Genomic DNA, 12,673 nt, shown 5'->3' with positions numbered 1-12,673 from the left:
GACAGCACTCACTGCTTTGCTCACACAAATATAAATTTTTATAAGTTGTGTTGTTTTAGATACATTCCTTACACACACACACACACACACACACTTAAAAAATAAAATGCAATATGGTTGATCTGTTCTGAATTTGCTAAAAGCAAAAAATATCTTTTGTTTATTCTCTAGCGAGTAGACATAGAAAACATTCTGATTAGCTGAGGGTAGAGCGTTACCATGTTATCTTTCTCAAAAAGTAGGTGATTTGCAACATTTTAGTCCTATTCTGTAAGGTTTGTCTGGGATGAAAGAAGTGAGGTGTAAAGTAAGTGTGCTACTGAATAAAATTAAAATGAAAACTCAGAAGTTGCTGTTTTTGACATAGACATTATTCTTCAGTTTTCTCATTACATCACTTTGCTATACTAAAACGTTTTATACATAAAGACACCATTCTTCAGTTTTCACTCTATATCACCTTGTTATACTAAAACATTTTATACATGTAAATATATTTTAACTAGTTTGTACTAATACGTATCAATAAATAAAATGTCATGATTATTTTTTATAACAAAATAATTTCTTTGTGGCCAGATACCAGACTTTGTGATTGAAATTACTGGTCTGCTAGAAAATAGTAAAATGTGTGGTTAGCTTAATGTGATATGTATAAATATTTACAGTTTGATTAATTTTATAATATTATAATATATTTAAGAAATAATCACTCTTTAGTTCATATTATGTTGTGTTTGTTTTTAGATTTGTTATTTCAAAAATCTGTCAGTATTTTCTCAATGTAGAAGAAAATACAATATATTTGTTTTAAATGTGCTGTATTTACACAGTAACTTGTACATTAACAATGAAGTATGCCTAAGTTACAGAATTATTACTTGTAATTTGTTTTCTCTACTTGCAACATTTTAAAAAAAAGCTATTTAAGAACACATTATCTTTCAAAATTACCCTTACAATTTGAACTGGTTTGTTTGGCTTTTGTGGATGTGTTGTTCAACATGTGTGCTGAGAAGTTTGTTTTTGATATGTTTTAACTGATTTTAAATAAACTGATGTAATTGCAACACATCAAGAGGAATATTTTCCTATTTCATTCACTGTATATTTGAAATGATGAATGTGCAGTATAAGTGAGATGTATCTAGAGAATGTAAAGTTGCACATTGCATACCCATTTACAAGAAGGTGAGAGCATTGTTATGGATTGGGTAAACTGACTGGAGTATAGAATATGAAAAATATGAAAATGGTTGTTTTTGAAACATGTTTATAGTTGTTCTTAGAATTGATACATATCATTATGTATGTTATATGGAAAATAACAAAAATGAATTACTCTTTTCTTGCCAGTCAGTGTTTGGTGAAAACCTTAGAGTTTTGTAATGTATATAAGTGCCACAGTTAGGATAACAGAATTGTTTTGCTTTTTGCATAAAATGAGAAAAGGTGAACAAATGGAATGTAAATGTCTTGATATTTCATATTGAGAGAGATAAGTTTTTGTTGTTGTTGTTCTATTAGTAGTTACTGATAAAGAACTGGACTAAAAAAATCATAAATAAAAAAAACCCATTGGTTTTTAACTGTAAAATGCAAACTTGTTATCAAATGCATAAGTATATTACTATCTTGTACATATCACTATAAATTGAATAATAACTTGTTACATATATGTGTTTGCTTCATTTGTTAGAAAGGTCAAAGATTTTGTCAAAAAGTTTCACCGGTTTGGAAACAGTTTATTAAACAGGGTTATTGGTGTGTTCATTATCAAATATAAATTGTACAATAAACATTATTGTTTTAAAAATTAGTTTGGTTGTTTAACTTGTATAACAATACAATGCATAAAACAATCACTGTGGATGTAGAAAATTCACACCAGACTGGAGAATTTTCATTCAGTACCCACTTTGGCAATGATAATTCCCAGAACAAAAATCACTTGAAAAAAAGCTTTTGTAAAAATTTCAAGTGGAGATAAGCATCGTAACTGGAGACTTTAAAACCTAGGACCTTTTAACCAGATTGTTTTATGGTGGTAAGTGTATATATGAATAACATGTTTATTTATCTACTGTTATAGGAAACAGTTGAAGACTTCCTGTCATTTGATTTTGTTAGAAGTGTCTTAACTGCATATTCAAATATTTAGGCTTAAATCTATTAATTGGCTTATATTTTACATGATTATCATTTATCTTAATGGCATTACAAATAATTACAAACTTTAAATATAAACCACGTTCAGACAGTAATAAATTTATCTCTAGAGGTGGAGTTCACTAATGGTTCTTTTAAACCACAGGGCTATGATCACAAAGGTTTTTCTTAAGTCATTCAGACAATCATAACTACACACAACATCTCAGGTTATTGATAATAATAAATTATTTGAAACATTTAATGCAGTAAGAAATACCATTCATCTGTCATATTTGCTGAATGTTTTTAGTGTATCAAAACACAATTATTGTGATTCTGACCACTATATCAACCCAACTTCAAGTTAATATTATGAAATTGAGAATCTGACTGAAGTACTTCATAACAAACAGAAAAATTATTTGCATATTGATACATTTTAAATGGTGTCTTACCAAAAGCTTTAATATAGTTTGAGAAATACTGTAGTAACTTCTATGACTTCTTGAAATAATTACAATTTCTCAAACTAAATTTAATGACAGTATTAATAACAGTATAGTTATGCCTAATTATGAATTAAATTATAATAAAGGATTCTCTAACTAATGGTGGTTAGGTGGAGTTGTTTATTGTTTAAAGTGTTTGCATATTAAGTTATCAGCTTCTAACTATGTAGATATATTGGTTAAACTTGAAAATGAACAAAAAAAATCAAAGCAATACCAATTATAATCATTTATTGTCACCAAGATTGTTCTGTAGGACAAGTTGAAAAAGAATTATCAAAATGCATTTTGAAACTTGTGGACATAAATATTGATTTATTTAAATCTTGTACTTGTAATCACACCATTTGTTAATTAAATACTATCTCTTCTGAAGGAATTATTCCCAACATTAAAAATTTGTACTTTAATTAATCATGTCTACATCAACAATTTTCTTAATCTACATCAACTAGCACTTCAACTGATGTTAATGAGGCTATGTCTAGTATAATTATTCATGATATATCAAATCATCTAGACCTATGATTGTATCTATATCAACAGTTCTTACAGTAAGACTAGGCCTGGAGTAATAACATGTGATGTATCTGATTATTTGTTCTAATTAAATCTGTCAAGCTGCTTATCTGAGTTAACCATTCAGGATAAGAAACATCTTAATAAAGAATATGCATTTAACAAAGACTTACTGGAAGTATTATTTTCAGTTAATATAAAAATAGGTAGTATAAGTGAGACTTCCTAAGAACTTTGTAATTTATTATTTCTGAAATGTATCTCTTATAAAAATGATAAAGAATAACCGTAGACCTAAGCTATGCATAAACTGTGTCAAAACCAGACATAAAAATGCATTAAATGTACTACTTGCAAGAAAATTACACAAAAATGACTCAAATAAACAATCACATCTCGAAGAAAGCTGGAAAAGGTCATATATAATGAGTATTTAAGATATAATAAATATATTACAAAAAAACTTGGCAAATTATTAATATAGTTATATTTGATTGTTGTTAAGTGCACAATTACACAGTTGGCTATCTGTGCTTTGTCCACCACAAGTATTGAAAACAGCATATTTTAGTGTTATACATCAACAAACTTACCACTAAGCTAGAGGGAGGCAATATGGTTAAGATTAGAAATATACTACAAAAGTACCTAGATAAAGTATTGAAATAATTTAAAATCACTGTTTACTGATCTAATGTGTAATATTTTAACACTCATTTTTGTAGCGTTGGAATAACTATTACTAAAAATCTAACCATTGGTTTTAGCAGTAAATCTAAGAACTTGTAATGCTAAAAACTAGGTTTTGATTGCCTTGTATAGCTTTGCACTTAACAACAAATCAGCAGACTGGTTATTGACTTATTTCTACATTATTTCCTTTTTCAGAAATATTTGAAAAGTTAAAATTAGCAATTGGAATCATTTTTAACATTTAATGCTGTTATAAATGAGTACCAATATTAGTTTTGAAAAAAAAAAACTTCTGTTATTGCAGTGTTGGAGATTTATAATAAATTATAAGAATCTTTTGATTCATTCTGGTAAGATGACTTGTGGTGTTCTTTTAGACCCATCAAAAAACCTTTGATACTTTAAAATTGACATATGTTGAGTAAATGGTATCATTATAGTACAAAAAGTGTAGCTTTGAACATTTTTAAAAGTTCTAAAAGAAAACAATATACAACAATTAATAAATTTTCATTGATAGCTTCAGTAAAAATTGCACCCTAGTGGTACAGCAGTATATCATGTGCTATATTTTGTGCTTAATTACAAACAAACAACTATAAGTTATGAAGTTTCACCAGGATATACTGTAGGACCACCTTTATTTCTTAAATTGTAAAATAATCTTGAAATAAAAATGTATCTCAGAGCAGCTGGTATGGGTATTAACACTTTTATTGATACATGGGTGTGGTTTGCATGTCTTCACAACATTTAACTTGACACAACTCAGAAGACAGCTGCTTGCTGAAATTAGATATCTGATCCACATGGAACTTTTAATTGGGCTATCTATTGTTCCACCAGCACGTTAGTTACGGTGTATGTTAAGATATTGACAAATGAATGAGCTTTCACTCAATATGTAAATAGTTGATGATGATGGCAAGTATGTACCAGTGTTCAAATTTGAACCAGTAATATTCATCACTATGACCTGTCGAGAAGATATCCATTGCTACAACCTGTAGAGGAGATCCAAGAATTCTCTGCTGGAATCAACCCTGTTTTGGATGACTTTTTCTCTTGGCAGGATGCAGTGTTAAAATTCTCATCCAGAATACAGCCATGAGAACAACCATTGAACACTTTGGTAACCTCCAGTTTTTTGCATTATGCAGTGTTGAAGAGTACTGTGCTTTTAAAACTCTGGGAAACACAAGCAGAGAGCTTCAGCTTGATGGTTGTTAGTAATGGTGTCTGTACAATTTAATGCACTCATAACTTACCATACAGGTTAGGTGACATCAAGCAATATTCCTGTTATGGTTGAGTTCCACTTTTCTGCATGGGAAAGAGCATTCATGCTTTATTGGGTCCTTCAGTTGCTCTTCCAGGAGCCATCAAATTACTAATTGTGCCATTTATCTATTTATGGGATTTCCTAATGTATGGCATAAATATTTTTATTTCCTACATATGTCCAGGGTAAGGACATTCATTGGACAGGTTCTTGCTGTGCAGTGAAACAATGCATTGTCTTTTACATGTTACAATATGATGATGTTATATTCTTGCAATATTATCTCTATTCTGGATTTTTAACCATTTCAGTAAAGCATGGCCCATCCAGACAGTGAACCTCCTATTTTAGCAGGATCAAATGAAACCTCATCCCCACTGACTGTATGATCAAGAAATTCTACTTACATACACATTAGCACACATTTTCTTGATTTAAATTCAAAACCTATCTTCTTTTTATTTAATGAAATATTATTTTCAGGTAAATAACCACACACTTAAATGTCTAATCAAACATTAAGACGTTGACATAAACCAGCCATTTCTCCCATTGCTGCCTTTTTAGTGTAAACTCAATTACACTCTTGTAAGTGATGGGTACATTACATAGGCAAAATGTCATGATGTGAAACTCATACAAACCATCTTTCATGTTAATAGCAGTTTTGAATTTGGTCTCATTAACCAGTTTGACTTACCAGATCTAAATTGTTGAACCAATTGGAACCTTCTAATGCACTGAGACCTTTATCTTTTCATCATAAGAAAAAAAAGTAACAATACTAGTTACTTTGTTCACCCATCTAAAATGAACACAAGACCTGGGCAAATCTTCCTTCATTCTGAAAACCACTACAGGAGGTGACTAAGTAAGGTAAAAGTGAAATTATGGTAGGTATTTTGATTTGAAAATCTAAAACCCTGAAAAGGTTTATGAGATAACCAAGGGCACTCAGAAATATTAGTTCCTCTTCACTCCATACATGACATTATGGTTTGAATTTATATGCGAGCGTGTGTTAAACTAGGACTTTGAATTTTATGCAACTAAGATAATGTTGGATAGTAAATTATTGTTATTTATGGAATAAGTTTGTTGAATGTTGGCATACAGGAAAACTGGGAAAGAAGGAAGGGAAGAGAAGGAGAATTGAATTGGATGATGCTTGAAATTAAATGGAGCAGTAGGATGGGAATGTGCAAAATGCACAGGAACTTGATGTCAGTAGTTTGAGTGTCAGCTTGGCAATCCTTGACTAATCCTGAATTAAAGGTTTACTGATTTAAAAGTATTGAACTATAGCAAAAGTGTTCAACTACAAACTGACTTCACATTTAACTATTAACTTTACGTGAGTTAGCATCTTTTCAGGGTTGGGATCACAGGATCTAAAATTCAAGGATAACAATTTTGCTATGGTGGAAATGAGAGTTCCCTAAGAAAACCCACTTTCACAGCCAAGGCACTGAATAAAACACTTTGACTGTGCCCAGCAGTAGCTGAAAGGGAAGAAAAACAAATATTATTAATACAATGAATCACATAAAACATGAGGAAACTTTAATTATCTTATGGAACTGAGAGACAACAGGAATGTCTATTAGGTCAGGAGAAATCCATTTTGGCCACTGTCAGAGTCGAAGTCAAAAGACTTCTCGACAGGACATGACTGGTGGAACAAGAGGGAGTATGGTGGTTGTGACTGGGGGTTGAATGCAGGAATCTGGCATAGTAAACAACTTGTTCTTCATCAGTCTGAAGTATTCTGTCTTTCTTGGTGGTTTGGGTTTGGATATGCTAGTTGGAGGTTGGGTGGTTGTCAGTGGAAATTGACAAAATGGCTGCAGTGAGAAGTGTAATTTGAGTTTGGGCTGCAGTTGTTGGCTACTTCTTTGGCATGTGGGGTCTAGGTCAATTTTGTACATGTGCTTATTGATTTTGTCTAATGACTATCATCTGTGTCAGTCTGAGTAGAATTGTTCTTGATCTGTGGGACAGCTGAAGCTACATTAGTAACTGGTGAGACTGTGAGTGGCAGCAGGGGTCTCGGTGTTAAATGTGATTGTGAGGCAGACTTGTTGGTCTTGATACACTGAGTCGATGTTAGTTAAGATATAAATGGATACTGATTTAGAGGTAGTTACATCCTTAATAAACTAGGTATAGAGGTTTTGCGTGTGACGTCACTCTTGACCTAGTTACTGCTGACCGCCATGATGGGTGGCACGCTCGGCGTGTTTATATTCCAGGGTGATTCATAATCAAAAGTGCGCGATGGTACACTCATGTTGTGCATTTAACTGTTCAAATCGACAGATTTCCTAAAGATCCCGACCGAAGAAGACGGTGGATTGCAACTGTCAATAGGAAAAACTGGACACCCACAGAGCACACCAGACTTTGTAGTACACATTTTGTGTCAGGTATGTATAATTCATCTATAGCCAGGCTGAATAAATTGAAACTTACATGCATGATATATGTATAGCAGAACACACTGCAGCACCAGTCAAAGAAATTTTTTTGCACACTTTTCTTTTACTTTTAAATAACTGAATAGTAAATTTACTGAAGGAACAATATTATTCATGATGAATAGGTTATATAGCCATTTGTACATTAAGACAAAATGTTAATATATCTTAAAGGACCAAGTTAAGTGATTCATCAGAAAACCACAACTGGCACAAGATTAAAAAAGTGTGCAAATAATTACTTTGTTGGCTGTACATTCAGTTGTTAAACAATGTTCAGCATATTCAGTTATATATATATATATATATATATATATATTCAGTTAAAAGTGTACAGTGTATCTGTTATATATATAAATATTATCTGATGATGCCTGTAGATCTATATCTTAACTAAATTATTGTACTCTGTTTCAGGGACGAAGAGTGATGATCCCCTATCACCTGACAATGTACCTTCCATATTTCATTTTACACGTTCTCCCCCTGAAGAGAAGGAAAGCTGCTGAATTGTGTAAATATGAAAACAGGAAAGAAGTGACCAAAAGGAGAAAAGAACAACAAAAGAGACATGAAGCTGCTGCTGGGCTGCTTGACCTTGCTTTCATAGAATCTGCTGGTACTGATAGCAGCTGTACTGATTCTGCTGATGAACTTGAAGCTACATGTGATAATTTTGACTTGTGTACATCACAATATACAACTGAGACATGTATGCAGATGGAAATATCATTCACAGACTTAGTTAGACTTGAATCTGAATGCCAACAGTTGCAGAATGAAGTCCTCCACTATAAAAGAAGGTCAAATACTGTACAGGTCTGCCGTCATATGCAGTGATGATGATCATATTCAACCAAATTTACAGATATTTCCGAGATACACAGTCAGTCTCTAAATTTCAACAATTCATATTGACACTCATGAGACTGCGATTGGATGTGCCACTGCAGCTCTTAGGATACATATTTGGATTGCACACCTCAACTGTATCACGCATATTTCAGGAGGTCATAAATATTCGACTGGTACCAATATTTGTTTTCTGGCCTGAGAGAGAGGAACTAAGAATGACGTTGCCCGTGTCTTTTCGTGAGAAGTTTTCAAAGTGTGCCTGCATCATTGATTGTTTCGAAATATTCATACAGCGGCCGTCAGACCTCCAGGCACGAGCAGACACCTATTCAAGTTACAAGTCCCATAATACTGTCAAATACCTCATAGGTATTGCTCCGCAAGGAGTTATAATTTTTATCTCAAAGGGATGGGGAGGACGAACAAGTGATGTCCATCTTACCGAAAACTGTGGGTTTTTAGCCAATATAATTCCTGGTGATGTTATACTGGCAGACCGTGGGTTCACTGTATCTGAATCTGTTGCTTTCTGTAATGTAGAACTTAAAATACCAACTTTTACAAAAGGAAAACAACAGCTTAGTGCACTGGATGTTGAAACTTCACGTGTCCTTGCTTCTGCGAGAATAGATGTTGAGAGGGTGATCGGCATGGTATGTCAGAAGTATTCTATGCTTGAAAGTACTATTCCAATTACGCTGTTACATACTGATCAAAGTTGTAATTTAACAACATTAGACAAAATAGTAAGAGTGGCATGTGCTCTAATAAACATCTATCCATCTGTTGTGCCATTTGATTGACATTGTCCTATATATATTTATTGTACATAAGACACACCTTCATTTTGTTTACATTTCAGTATTCATTCATGGGTGTTTGTTTAAGAGTTACACTTTTACATAGTTTAAAACTACCTTGTTAAAAAAACTGTACTTCTGGAAATCTTAAATAATACATAATGTATGCTAGAAATTCATATCTTAAATTTTATTTTGCCTGCAAACATGTATGTTGTGAAGCATAATAAACAGCATGAATATCTACATATTGCACTCTGTCTAATTATTTTCATCCATTAATAATAGTTCATATCCTTGGCTAAAAAGGGTGATTATAAATTATAATGTGTAGTGACAGCACATTGAGATAAAATACACTGTACTGGTATGTAACATCCATGCAGTTGTTAACTCGTTCAGTCATGCGGGACACTTGCCACCCAATATGGCGGTATGTTTACAAACCTCATTGTGGTCACGTGACACTAATAGCTTCACGTGACCACAATGAGGTTTGTAAACATACCGCCATATTGGGTGGCAAGTGTCCCGCATGACTGAACGAGTTAACAACTGCTGTATTCAGTACTATTCACATGTAAATGGCTGCCGCTGGCTTTTCATCACTTGTAGCACATCTGACAGGTGCTGAAAAGGCCAGGTATGAGGAAAAAGTGAAGGAACTGGGTGTAGGAGACCCGTATATGCTCCCGCCACGTGTATTTACGCCAGTAATATCCAGCCAAGACAACGTTGCTCAGAGTCAGACTGTTGCCGGAGTAGATCTGCCAAATATTACATATGGTGACATTTATATATATTTGATAAACAGGACTTCCACCTATACACATGAAAGTCTAAAAGGTTACAAAAACCTTGATGCGTACAAGCACTTTGTGGCAGGATTTGTACAGAATGTCCAGATAACCAGGGCAACGTCGGATAAAGTTATCATTACAGCAAAGGTTTGTACATCATGTTATATTACATACATGTATCATGTACTCTGTATGATAGATTTAACTACATTTTAGACGAAGACTAGATACTGAAGTAAAGTAGGGCCCCCATTTTAATAAATGGTTCAATATTATTGTACTACATGTAGTACTGAATATGCTGAACATTGTTTAACAACTGAATGTACAGCCAACAAAGTAATTATTTGCACACTTTTTAATCTTGTGCCAGTTGTGGTATTCTGATGAATCACTTAAATTGGTCCTTTAAGAGATATTAACATTTTGTCTTAATGGCTATATAACCTATTCATCATGAATTATATTGTTCCTTCAGTAAATTTACTATTCAGTTATTTAAAAGTAAAAGAAAAGTGTGCAAAAAATTTCTTTGAGTGGTGCTGCAGTGTGTTCTGCTATACATATATCATGCATGTAAGTTTCAATTTATTCAGCCTGGCTATAGATGAATTATACATACCTGACACAAAATGTTTACTTCAAAGTCTGGTGTGCTCTGTGGGTGTCCAGTTTTTCCTATTGACAGCTGCAATCCATCGTCTTCTTCGGTCGGGATCTTTAGGAAATCTGTAGTATGACACATTTTCCACATGTCCATGTCGATTTGAACAGTTAAGTGCACAACACGAGTGTACCATCGCGCACTTTTGACTATGAATCACCCTTGTTTTGGAATATAAACACGCCGAGCGTGCCACCCATCATGGCGGTCAGCAGTAACTCGGTCAAGAGTGACGTCACACGCAAAACCTCTATACTTGGTAAACTGTAACTCTGGAACACATCCGGCAGATGACGTGGAGTTGAGATTAGTGGCTTCTTTGAGGGACTTGCTTTCTAGCAACTTTTATGCTAGGAAAAAAAACTGGTTTATTACTCTATCATATTTAAGTTGTAAACTTTTGAAAAATTTTTTCTATATCTTATTTCATATGTTTAAAGATACTTCCGTCCGTTTGAGAGTTTCTGGATTTTAATGTGAGCCAAAAACTTATATAAATGTACCCAAGAAAGTTAATTTTCCAATAGAACTCAAATGTTATATATATGTTGAATCTAGTAATTCCACACTCACATTCTTTCTGCTCATAATAATTACATACAAAGAAAGACTCTATCAAAATTATGAAGAAATAAAACTGGACTTTTAAAAAACATTATTCGTTAGAGAGTTCCATTTTATATACCTAATTATATTTAACATGATTCATTTTCATCGATCCGTTATATTTCTTATTTATCTCCACCTATTGAACTTTGAAGCAGCTTTGTAGTCGCTGAATCAGCATAAAATACCTATAACAGTACAAGCATTAACCAACAGAAGCACAACTTGCACTCAGTAACCTGTGCTTATGTTGATATCGGCGACATTTTTCCAACTATGATTTTGTCAAGCTCACTTTTCTCTAATAATTGTAGTTTGTTTTCAGTAAAGAAGGAATTCCTTTGCTTGTGTATGTTGTTTAAATAATAGAAATGTTATTAATATACATAAATAAAATAGCTTGACTGTCATCTGAATAATTTACCATCCCAGAAATCCTAGTTCATTGCACTCGTTAACTCCAAATATTTTAACCTTATTTCTTCCAGTTAATCAAGCATAATAAAATCTGTACCTTTAAAACACACATAATATAACACAACTAGATTATCCTTGACAAATACAATCAACATGAACTAGACAAAATATATTTGTGACAAATGACTATCTTCATTACGTCCATGCCCAAAGTCGTGACGATGTGAAATGACCAAAATTGGGGAAAGTTTGGTTTGTTTTGAATTTCGCGCAAAATTACACGAGGGCTATCTGCGTTTAGCAGTGTAAGACTAGATTGAAGGCAGCTAGTCATCACCACCCACCGCCAACTCTTGGGCTACTCTTTTACCAACGAATAGTGAGATTGAGCGTAACATTATAACGCCCATACGGGTGGAAAGGCGAGCATGTTTGGTGTGACAGGAATTCGAACCCCCCACTCTCAGACTACGAGTCGAATGCCTTAACCACCTGTCCATCCCAGGCCATTGGGCAAAGTACTCATGGTGACAAGATGAAGTTTTCATTTCCCTGTTCTTTTTATGGTATATTTAAACATGGTTTTTCCAGAGAGCATTTAGTTAGGAGAACAGATAAGAGGTTCATTATATTGAAGAGTATAGGTCTATTACTTTCCACACTTTCAATGAATTTGTTATAAAGAAAGAGTCAACACAAAATCTGCATAAACAACAATATTTAAAAGGCAAAAACAGTTAAAGCGAAAACATAAGACAATGAAAAACAAATGGCAAGTGTTTATAATGGGTGGAAAAGACCAGATCGACTCTTTTATTCTTAAAAAAAATAAAGCTTTCTACCATGTGCTCCTTCTCCTGCAAGAGAGCACAATTAAAGTGCAGTTACCTCCTGGAACAC

General features: G+C 33.2%; 2 protein-coding genes across 3 annotated transcripts in view; both read left to right on the top strand.

Annotated features, from left to right (window-relative positions):
• The window catches only part of LOC143247078 (transcription factor Sp2-like), a 30,380-nt gene extending 20,848 nt beyond the window's left edge, over positions 1-9,532 (top strand). The window contains exon 8 of one of the 2 annotated variants that reach the window (XM_076494493.1): positions 8,049-9,532. The gene's annotated coding sequence lies outside the window, so the exon portion shown is untranslated. Of the gene's footprint in view, positions 1-171; positions 1,820-8,048 lie in introns of those variants that run through there. The other variant, XM_076494492.1, reaches the window with a different exon arrangement.
• LOC143247080 (uncharacterized) lies at positions 8,471-9,532 on the top strand. The gene has a single exon (XM_076494497.1). It carries the CDS (start codon positions 8,471-8,473, stop codon positions 9,287-9,289), a length of 819 nt encoding a protein of 272 aa, XP_076350612.1. The 3' UTR covers positions 9,290-9,532.
• Positions 9,533-12,673: the final 3,141 nt, after the last annotated feature.

This window comes from Tachypleus tridentatus, chromosome 3, assembly GCF_004210375.1.
Source record: "Tachypleus tridentatus isolate NWPU-2018 chromosome 3, ASM421037v1, whole genome shotgun sequence".
In the NCBI taxonomy this organism is placed as follows: Eukaryota; Metazoa; Arthropoda; class Merostomata; order Xiphosura; family Limulidae; genus Tachypleus; species Tachypleus tridentatus.
Note: the sequence above shows the minus strand (reverse complement) of the source record. Positions and strands in the feature narration are given on the sequence as shown.